This window comes from Mandrillus leucophaeus, unplaced genomic scaffold (assembly GCF_000951045.1).
Source record: "Mandrillus leucophaeus isolate KB7577 unplaced genomic scaffold, Mleu.le_1.0 Scaffold1088, whole genome shotgun sequence".
NCBI classification, from domain to species: Eukaryota; Metazoa; Chordata; class Mammalia; order Primates; family Cercopithecidae; genus Mandrillus; species Mandrillus leucophaeus.
This window is the reverse complement of record NW_012099076.1, coordinates 51,537-62,883: the sequence shown is the minus strand read 5'-3', so window position 1 is coordinate 62,883 and position 11,347 is coordinate 51,537. Positions and strand designations below refer to the sequence as shown.

General features: G+C 43.7%; 1 protein-coding gene across 1 annotated transcript in view; it reads left to right on the top strand.

The window, feature by feature from the left end:
• Positions 1-11,231: 11,231 nt before the first annotated feature.
• Positions 11,232-11,347, top strand: part of FAM110C (family with sequence similarity 110, member C) — an 8,177-nt gene continuing 8,061 nt past the window's right edge. The window contains exon 1 of the mRNA XM_011987468.1: positions 11,232-11,336. Within this exon, the coding sequence (XP_011842858.1) occupies positions 11,232-11,336 (105 nt within the window). The remainder of the gene's footprint in view (positions 11,337-11,347) is intronic.

Here is an 11,347-nt window from a genome sequence, read left to right as displayed (position 1 = left end):
ATGTGATGATGTTGAGCCCACTCAACAACTCAGGGTGATCTCCCATCTCAAGATTCTGCATCACATCTGCAAGTCCCTTTTTCCATATGAGGTGACATATTCTTAAGATCCAGAGAATAGGATGGGAGCATCTTTGAGGGGTTATTATTCTGCCTACAATAATGGTGAAGAAAAAAAACAAGTGGTGACTTCTTCAGGGCAGTTCTATGTAAACAAAGTCTTAACCACAGCGTGTCAGGATACGTTATCCTTACCTCAAATATCTATGATTGACAAGTAGGGTGTTCTAAGATGGTCATTTGGCAGTCTTTCTAGCTCCTACAATAGAAAGAATTCTAAAGAGTATACCTGAAGCTACTGCACAGGTATGCCCCACTCTACAAAGAATATTCTGTGGAAGGATTTGCAGACCTCAGAGGAGCTTATGGTTTTTATGATTAATCCTATGATGAATCATCTCAGGATAATTGTCCACTAGTCTATTTTGGATTCTTTATGTTTTTATATTGCTAAAATACATGTATCAGCTATCTATTGACCCAATCATGCTGCAAAATAGACTACCTCAAAACCCAGTGGCTTAAAATAATTATAATTTAAGATTGCACTCTACTCTCTGGTTCAGCTGGTGATAGGCTCACTCAGGTGTCTGTGGTCAGCCTCAGATTGGGTGGAAGCTCTGCGATCCTGCCGGGATCACTGCTTGGTTGGGGGTCAGTTGTCTGCAGACTTGTCAGCTATGCTCTTGGCTAAGACAGCTGGCTGTGCTCCATGTGGTGCTCACATGCACATGCCTCTCCCATTCCTTGATTAAGTTAGTCTGGGCATGTTCTCAGGATTGCAGAGAAGCAAGAGAGGCAACACAAACCTATGAGGGCTTCCTCAGGCCTCTGCTTGATCCAGGTCTGCTAACGTCCTTCTGGCCACCATGAGTCTCATGACCAAGCTGAGCTTCAGGGTAAGGAAGGGGCCTTCGACTCTTAAATGAGAGGAATTGCAAAACCACAGGGCAATGGGCACAGGTACAGTGAGATGTGCAGGGCTGCACCACGGATGCAGACGTTCCTCCACAGTACACATTCTTAGTTTCTCTAGAAATTAAAATGGCTGGCAAGGAGTTTCCTCATGCATTATTTAACTGTTGTCTTCTCTAGTAAGAGAAAAATTCCCACTGATTGCTGTGTCTCTTTCACAATGCATGGATGCGAGTTTCCCACCACTGGAGCCCAAGGGAACCCCAGAGCACAAGAGATGGAGTTTTAAGGACAAAAGTAAGTGCCCATCTGCATAACTGTAATATCAGTTGATTACTTTAGAAAATTTTCCTGTAGACTTTCTTGGAAAACAACATAGTTGATGAGTAGTGGAGTTCAAGGACTGCAAGCTACTACACAGGTAAAGTTCTCTCCTAAATACCTCTGTGGAGATGGCCAGAAATGTGCTGCCTACACCCTTAGCTGCTTTCAAACACACTTGCTAGCTTAGGAACCCCAAGGTGTCAGAATTGAGGGAGAGAAGATAGCTGAAAATAAAGGGAGAAAGCAAAGAGACGACCAACTGTATCAGAAACTTTTCCACATATGGTCCTTGTCAATCCCTACAGAACCATGTGGGGAAGGTCCAGTCATCTGAACGGTACTGATGAAGAGTTATTAAGTTTCATCAGACCGTTTAACAAGTAAGTGACAGAGCCAGGATTTAGCCCGAGACCATAGGCTTTAAAACCATGGTCTTTTCCCAAACCTTGCATTAATTCATAATCAGGGCCTGCTATATGTGGTCAGAAATTACAGCCAGTGCATCCATATGGCCATTTCTCCATGGTCTATCAGTGTCTAGATCACCCAGAAAAAATTAGCTCAAAGTCAATAAACTTTCTTCTAAAGTACAAAATAAATTATTACATTGTAATTATTTCTAAAAATGCACCTTTTATAGGTAATTTATTAATTAGGTTCCTGTTTAATTAATAACCAGTTCTTAGTAATTGGTTTTGGAAACTTTCCAGTCCTTTTGATTCAGAGGGGGCTGCGGTGTTTCTCACATGTGACACTATTAAGCTCCCGCTGAATCACACTGGCTGCGTGTCACTCGACCACCCAGAGTAAACCTGCCGAGCCATCGCCCTTTTCCCAAAAGTGCCTTCATTTATTGAAAAAGCCATGGACAAAACAATTAGGTTTGCTGATGTAGGTCCTTAGGCTCCAGAAACCTCATGTGTCCTGTCAGAACAAGTTCAGGTAGTGTATGACTGCCAACTGCTTATGTAAATCATATTTATTGAAGATTAACATGCACACAATGCCTTGAAAGCTTTATAGAGAGAATTACAAACATGTGACTGCAGCTTGACACCAATGTTTTCCTCCACCTGGGTTAAAATGTCACCTTTTGAAGTGTTAAGGTTAAGAACATGGGGTTCTTGTGAAGAAAGAACAATTGTGCTACTTTATCATTTTGACCAGCGTCCAATAATATTCCTAAGGTGTCTTTGTGTGTGGACCAAATATTTGGCTTCGGCGCCCACTGGGTAGCCATGAGATAATGTTTCCACACAAGGAGCTTCTTGGACTACCCCTCAGAGGGCCCAAAGCAACTTCGGGCAGGTGTGTGGGATCCCCCTTCTCCTGGCCCTGGCCCTGCTGAGGGCAGGTGCCTCCCAAGCCCTGACTTCCACACAATCCTGGTGTTTTCTGTTCCAGAGAAAATAACTCAGCAGCTTCTTTGTACCAGGAAGTCTCTTTTTCCTTTGTCTGATGGACTTCAAAGCTGCCTTGGGGTAATTATAAGAAAGAAAAGAGAAAGCTAGTGAAAGTTCAAAAACAGATGATGGGAGTGATTCAAAGTGATAAGTAAATAATAAAACAAAAAAAGTTAAAGGAAATTATTAAAAGGAAGTTTTTAATTATTATTTTAATATATTTTTATAAAGGGGAAATTGATCAGTTTTTCCATAAGTTTGTGAAAATTAACCAGAAGAATCAGGCTTAAATTAAAACAGAGATATTTTGGTCAGCTAGAGAAAGGAATGCTGATCTTTACACCATTAAGATGAGTTACAATGATGTTTGTCTCTGTTGTGAGGAGTGCAGAGATAAAATACAGAAAATGTAGCCACCATTCATATTTATTAATAAAAATTTAATAAATATTTCATCTCTTTTCAACTGTTTTAAACATTAAAAAGGCATTTTCGCTGAATTGCGTTTTTTTTGGACAAGATCCTCTGAGTCAGAGTTTTGCAGGACATTCATTGGTGTGTGACACACGGGTGAGCGGGAATGTCGCAGGACGTTCACTGGTGTTCCGTGTGCGACACACGGGTGAGCGGGAGTGTCGCAGGACGTTCACTGGTGTTCCGTGTGCGACACACGGGTGAGCGGGAGTGTCGCAGGACGTTCACTGGTGTTCCGTGTGCGACACACGGTGTCGCAGGACGTTCACTGGTGTTCCGTGTGTGACACACGGATGAGCGGGAGTTTTGCTCTGTAATAAGATTGAGAGGTTATGTTGCAAACAAAATTAAACGGATTTCTTTAGTGTAGAAAATCTTCTTTCTTCAAAACACCAAAATGTGATTTTAATCACAAAGAGGGCATTTTAAGAAGAAGTTTCCCAAGACTATCTCCAGGCAGGACCTATTTCCTGGATCCTCAATATCTCCCACAACAGAGTCCTGCAGACCACTTGGGAAGACATCCGTCTTCCTGCAGTCCGGGTTTTTAGTATAAGTCCCATTAAGAGCTTTAAATATCACTTTTATTTAAGACCCAATAATTCTACTCCTATTTAATTTGGTGCCCAGTTATTCTGTCACTCTTCGAATTAAGTATCTTTGGTATACCCTGTTTCCTCTAATTTCCAACTTCAACCTCGCCTGGCCCCCAAGGCCCAATCTGACCTTGCTCTGCACCTTCAGATGTTATTACTCTCCATAACTCTTCCTAGGAGGCCTAGGAAGGAAAAATGGTTTCCTGGGCCAGGTCGAGGCCCCCTGCTGTGTGCGGCCTGGGGACTTGGTGCACTGGGGCCTCTGTCTACTTTGCCAGATTTGCTCTACAAGAAACACTAACTTCTGCACCTAGCAAAGCAGGCATTCAGCAAATTTCAGAGCACATAGTGTGAAAAACAATAGAAAAAGAATTTGTATATAGCGACTGCACCTTGAGAAAATGCCTTAACAAAACCCGAGAACTCTCTGTAATTAGTAGAGAAAACCCTGAAGCAAGAACCAGGTATTACAGAGGAGACTGCACAAGGCAAGGCCCGCGGTGCACTCCAGGGAATTTCTGTTTCTTGGATGCAATGGCATCCAAACAAAAACAATGCCCTCACTCACCCTGGGAGGGGCGGCTGGAGAACCCGGCACACAGAAGGAACTCCTGTCTGATGCTGGTTTCTACCTCATGTCATCTTGGTGTGTTTTCTGTACCACAGCAGTCTGAGTCTCTCTCACTGCAGGGGCTTTCTGATAGTCTCAACACAGCCTTCATTCTCCTTATAAAGCCTCCAAGCTAAAGAAACAACTTGCAGGGTGCTCTACACAGCACCTGGACTGCCGTAGACACTGCTGTAGTTAAAACTGTCTCACAGAATGAATTGAATAAGCTCAGCGGATCTTCAGTGATCAGTGGATTGTCTTAACCAGGTTTACTTGTGTCAGCTTATGTTTCATGTTCTATCATTCTCAAAATGCAGTCACACAATTCTGTCTGAAAGCACAGGGATCGAATGCTCTCGATAACCTAGGAAGGCAAGTGCTGCAGATGAGCAATTTCCACCTGGAATTTCACAGTATGGAAAATAATTAATAGATTTCTGATATTACTTTTGAAGATCCCAAATATCCTGGAAACTCAGGTGGAAGGTCCCTCTTTTAGTAGGTGTGCTATTCTTCACAAACGGACTCACAGAAGCAGCCCTCAGCCTCCTCCCACAGTGACCTCACAAGCTCTTTGCCTTGCTGCTGGTGGTGCAGCTCTCCTTTACCAGGTTTGCAGTGGGTTCATGCTGCTTCTTTGTGCTCCTCCCCTGCTGTCTTCCTCTTTCCCCCGCTTCTATCCACAGATGTAAAGTTCGTGTAGCTTAAAGGCCTGCGTCGGACAAAGTTGATTGTTTAGAGGCTCTGCCACCCTTACAAGAGGGGGTGAGTCACACAGAGCTTAGCAAATACCAGCACATCACAGTCTGGTCAGAAAGCTGCATTGGGATTTTTGTTTTAAGAAAGCTTTCCTGTAAATTTCTTTAGCAAAGGAATTTGTTTTTTCCTGAGTATTAGAGAGCTGCAAGACACATCAACTCTCAAACCTGCCAGTGCTTTCTTCACAAGTCATACAAATAGAGTCAAACAGACCTGAGGTCCTACATAGGTCAACCTCTTCAATTTAAAAATGGGGAAATTGAGCCCAGTAAAAGTTAACTAACCTACACAAAGCCACACAGTTGGTTAGAACTGGCAATATAACTAGGGTGGCCACACAGATCATCATCCAAACTAGGACACTTTTGAGAGTGAAGGTCAGAGTTAATAATCATGCCAAGGCCAGGCGCGGTGGCTCACGCCTGTAATCCCAGCACTTTGGGAGGCCGAGGCTGGCTGATCACCTGAGGTCAGGAGTTTGAGACCAGCCTGGCCAAAATGGTGAAATCCATTTTGAAAATACAAAAATTAGCCGGACGTGTTGGCGAACGCTGGTAATCCCAACTACTCGGGATAGTGAGGCATGAGAATAGCTTGAACCCGGGAGGCAGAGGTTGCAGTGGGCCGAGATCATGCCACTGCACTCCAGCCTGGGTGACAGAGTAAGACCCTCTCTCAAAAAAAAAAAAAAGGAAAAAAAGAAAAACTCATGCCAGGATAACAGATGTAAACTGGGACTGTCCCAGGCAAACAAGGATACGTCATCCTCCTAACTCTAATCAGAACTTCTGCATCTTAGAGTCAGCCTACCTTAACACCAATTAGTAGAAATAGTTATAAGTACTTTTGTACAATGATGGGTATTAAAAATGAAAATGGCTTTTGATGAAAAAATAATTTTTATTACAGTTCACAGCTCACAAAATATTTTAGTGTTTATGCGATTTACTGTAATAAGTCTAGAATCCATTCTTCATTTGCAAACTAATGTTTTGCATTAAGATAACTAGAACAAAACAAGGCAATTAAATAAAGATGTCAATTTTCAAATCCCTCAGCTTAAATTTAAAAAGGTAAGGAACCCATTCATCAATAATTGGAATTGAATAATTTTGAAAGAAACTTTTAATTTAGTTTTCACATTAGGTTCACGGATTTGCCATTATCTGTATGTGGAAAGAGATATCAAGTTCACAAATAAAAATATGAATACTATGATTAAATTTTTGATTATGGAGTGAAGCTAAAACATGAAAACATATTGTTATAATCAAAATCTGGGTAATGCATTTTAATACATTTCATTTAAAGAAGTAGCTGAAAAGCAGAGATGTTAATAATTTACCAAGAAAATACAAATATAAATCAATTGACAAACTTCTCTGGGTTACTTAATGTCAGATACTCTGCTAGTTGTTGGGAATTCAAATACGGAAGAGTAAAGGTTCTGGCTTTGTGGAACTTATATATAATGTGGTGGGAAAAAATATTGCATAAAGCTTTAAAAACAATACACCTGATAGTACCACACAGGCTATCAGTTTCCTGTGAGTGGGGCTGCTGGACAACTTTTAGGTGGAAAGAAAGAGCAGGCAAAGTGGAGAAAGCGTGAAGTTGAGCTGCAGGGCTGTGTGGATGGAAGCAGGCGTCATGGAGGAGGATGGGGTTAAGTTGACACGGGAAAGCATCACCACCAACACAGCTTTGAAACTTCAACATGAAAGTATTTGAATACTTTCTTCACTGTATTCATACAGTGAAGGTAATTGGTACCTTATTTATTTGTTTGTTTATTTATTTATTTATTTATTGAGACAGAATCTGGCTCTGTTGCCCAGGCTGGAGTGCAGTGGCATGATCTTGGTTCACTGCAACCTCTACCTCCTGGGCTCAAGCAATCCTCCCATCTCAGCCTCCTGAGTAGCTGGGACTACAGGTGCTTGCTACTACACCCAGCTAATTTTTGTATTTTTTGTAGAGACTGGATTTTGCCATGTTTTCCAGGCTGGATCCTTAACTCCTGAGCTCAAGCAATCCACCCGCCTCAGCCCTCCAAAACGCTGGGATTACAGGCATAAGCCACGTCATCTGGCAATTTATCATTTCTTTGTACTGAGAACACTAAAAATTCTCTCTTCTAGCTATTTGAATATACACAATAAATTATTAACTGTAGTCATTCTACAATGCTACAGAACATTAGAGTTTATTCCTCCTCTCCAGCTATAATTTTATATCTGTTAACCAACCTCTCTCTATCCTCCCCCACTACCTGTCCCAGCCCCTAATAACCGCAGTTCTACTCTCTACTTCCACAGGATCAGCTTTTTTAGCTGATATGAGTGAGATCCTGTGGTGTTTCTAGAATTCCCTCTTTGTCTTTCACTTTTGACAGTTTGACTGTAATGTGCCTCAGAAAGGACTTTTTAAGATTAAATCTATTTGGGTGCCTTGAGCTTACTGAATCTGAATGTCCATATCACTATGGACCCTATGGAACTAGCATAGTTTTCAATTATTTCATTAAATGATTTTATTTCTTGTCCCATCTCTTTTCCTTCTGGAACTGCCATAATGCAAAAACTTTTTTACTTAATGGTGTCCCATGTGTGTCACATAGGCTTATTTCATTCTTTTTAATTCTTTTTTCTTTATTTTTCTCTGATTTCTGTATTTTCCTATGCCTGTCTTCAAGTTCAGAAATTATTTTTATTATTTTTTTTTTGAGACAGAGTCTCTCTCTGTTGCCCAGGCAGGAGTGCAGTGGCGCGATCTTTGCCCCCCGCCAGGTTCACACCATTCTCCTGCCTCAGCCTCCAGAGTAGCTGGGACTACTGGCGCCGTCACCATGCCTGGCTAATTTTTTGTATTTTTAGTAGAGATGGGGTTTCACCGTGTTAACCAGGATGGTCTCAATCTCCTGACCTCGTGATCCTCCCACCTCGGTCTCCCAAAGTGCTGGGATTACAGGCGTGAGCCACCACACCCGCCTCAGAAATTATTTTTTATGTTTTGATCTACTCTATTGTTGAAGCTCTCAACTGCATCTGTTCTTTTATTCATTGAATTCTTCAGTCCCAAAATTTCTGGGTTTTTTGATGATACTGACTTCTGTTGAATTTCTTATTCAGATTATAAATTGTTTTCCTGATTTTATTTCCTGAATTTGTTTTCCTGAATTGTCTATCTTTGCTTTCCTGCATCTCACTGAGTTCCCTTAAGATCATTATTTTGAATTATTGTTCAGGCATTTCATAGCTTTCCTTTACTTTCTGGTCTGTTACTGGATAATTATTGTTCTTCTGAGGATGTCATGTTTCTTTGCTTTTCCATGTTTCCTGCATCCCTATGTTGATTTCTGTGCATCTGATGGAAGAGTTGCTTCTTCCAATCTTAAGAAGTATCTTTCGTATGGAAAGACATTTTCCTGTAGATGTATCCTTAGGTGTCAGTTGATTAGGGTGCTTTGGCTTTGGTTCTGGGTGGACACAGTCATGTACTCTTTGTATGATTTATTTTGATATAATCAACATCGGCAGTGTCTGTGAGCATCTCCGTGGCCTAAGTTGTGGTTGTTTTTGGAGGCTATGGCATGGCGTTGCTGGGGACAGGAATGCAAGGCAGGCTGGTCTTTGAGCCCTTGGGTATCATGTATGGATGCATGATGGCTCCACCACTGGAAGGGACAGAGTCACTGGTAGGGGTGGTGGCAGGCCACAGGCAGCCAGTCCTTGGGTCCTTCCATGGTGCGAGCAAGCACATGGCAGTCTTGCCACTGGAGGGGCAAGGGCACCAGCAGGGGTAGCACAAGCCCTGAGCAGGTGGCTCCCAGGCCATGGGGAGCATACATGGTGGCTCCCTCTGCTGTACTTAACCACCTGTTCCTTGAGATGTAGGGCAATGTGTGGGCTTGGGTGCCGAGGTCACAGCTGCGGTGCTAGATCCAGCTGGTGTGGTGACATTGCAGCCCTTTGGGTAGATGTTGGAAGGTTATCACCTGGGCCCCAGGGATAAGGAGATGCAGGAACTATTGGTTCCATGGTGATATTGTTTGGCTGAGTCCCCACCATACAAATCTCACCTTGAATTGTAATAATCCCCACATGTTAAGGGTGGAGCCAGGCGGAGATAATTGAATCATGGGGGCAGTTTCCCCATACTGTTCTCGTGGTAGTGTTATGGAATCTTTGGGGTGTTGCTTTTTCTGGCCAGAAACCTCTGTGGCTGGTGGCATCTTTGCCCAAGTTCTTGTCCTGTGTCCAGGAAGAATGAGGTATACAGAAAAGGGGAGGGTGAGCAAGAGGAAGAGAAGCTTTATTGAGTATTAAAACAGCTCTGAAGAGACCCACAGGGGGTAGTTCCTCTCTGTAGGCACGTTATCTCACTGAGTGTTCCCTTCTCAGCAGAGAGGAGACCCTGGAATGGGTGGGTCCTCTCTGCAGGCAGGTGGTCCCATCATCTCTGCATCTCTCAGCAGAAAGAAGAGTATATACTCAGTAATGGTATTGCTGGGTCAAATGATATTTCTGGTTCTAGGTCTTTGAGGAATTGCCACACTGTCTTCCACCGTGGTTGAACTAATTTATATTCCCATCTACAGTGTGAAAGCGTTCCTATTTGTCTGCAGCCTCACTAGCATCTGTTGTTTCTTGACTTTTTATAACAGCCATTCTGACTGGCGTGAGATGGTATTTCATTGGTTTTGATTTGCATCTCTCTAATGATCTATGATGTGGAGCTTTTTTTCATATGTTTGTTGGCCACATAAATGTCTTCTTTTGAGAAATGTCTGCTCATGTCCTTTGGCCACTTTTTAATGGGATTGTTTTTTCTTGTAAATTTAAAACAGAAATTTTTACAGGTGACAAAACAAAGAACCTGGAATGTTTGTTACCTGTCCAAAGGTAAATTGTGGACCTTGGCTCAAATTCCAGAGGTCCTGTATTTTGCAGTTCTCTCTCTTAGAAGTGCTGCTGTTGTCCATGAAGTAGTGCAAATTAGGAAAAGAAGACACTTGGGGCTAAACAATTAAAAAGGTTTTTGCCTCTGACATAGAGAACAGGCTTGCTGAGCAAAAAGCAGGCTGACTTTGGACCTCAAGGCCCCATCCTCCCACATCCTGCAGGAAATCATCTGTGGCAAGCCAGGAGCTCCCCCTTTCTCCGTCTCTGTCCCTCTCTTTCACTCCCCACCCCTGCATTCTTCCCTCTCTTATCCCACTCTCTCCTTTACTGGCCTAGACTCCTTTTCCTATGAGTCTTACGTGTTCCAAGGAGGCTGTGTGGGCGGTCTGGCTTTCAGAAGGCGATATATTGTTGCGCTACTATCCCTATGAGATTTTGCTTCGCTGGGGCTCAAGGAGATTAAAGACCCCCAAGGCCCACTCAGCACCACCCTGCTGCAGTCCTCTCCTCCTTGGTGAGGTGTTCGCGCCCACTTTGGGGGCCCATCTGCACCTGCTGCGCTCCCTGCCTCCCGGCTGCTGCTGCTTGGAACGTTCAAGCACAAGGTTAAAAGCACAGCCTGTTACGGAGTCGTCTTCACAGACGCGATAACGTGAACATTTCACATGTCTGAGAGATATCTTCAGTATTCTGTCCAAATTTTTGAAATAATGGAATTTGGGAGATATTTTATCTTAGACTCTTAGCATTCCTAGGCTGATCCACTGCCTGGTGAACTCGTGGTTTCCCCGTTGCCTCGGTTACAGTAAAAATAGCAATGATTCTGGGCACTTGGCTGGGCTTCTTCCAAATCCACTGAGCCGCGCCTGGGCCCCCGGCCTGCCCCACTGCGAGTCCCAGCTCGGTCCTGGGGCCTGGCCACGCCCGCTGCCGGCCAGCGACCCAGTCGGACCCAATCCAAGTCCCTCCGTTCTTGCCACCCACCACGTAGGCTGATCCTGGCGTGCGCTGCGTGTTCTTTCCTCTTATGTTCTATTCCTTTCTGTTAATAAGAATATGACCTCAGGTAGAGAAAATTAAACAGTCAAGTTTCCAGACAAGATGAGGTCACTTTAAGAATTCAAAGGATGTGATGCACCTGCCCGGGGGAGGTGGGGGGACGTCCCCGCTGCTCCCCCTCCCCGGAAATGCCTGCGTCCAGCGGTGACCTCGGGGACCTGGGGCTGAGTGAGTGGCGGTTCAGAGCCTGCTCGCCCCAGCGTCCTCCAGGCGGTTGGCGGCGCAGCCACAAGGTGAGGCGGGG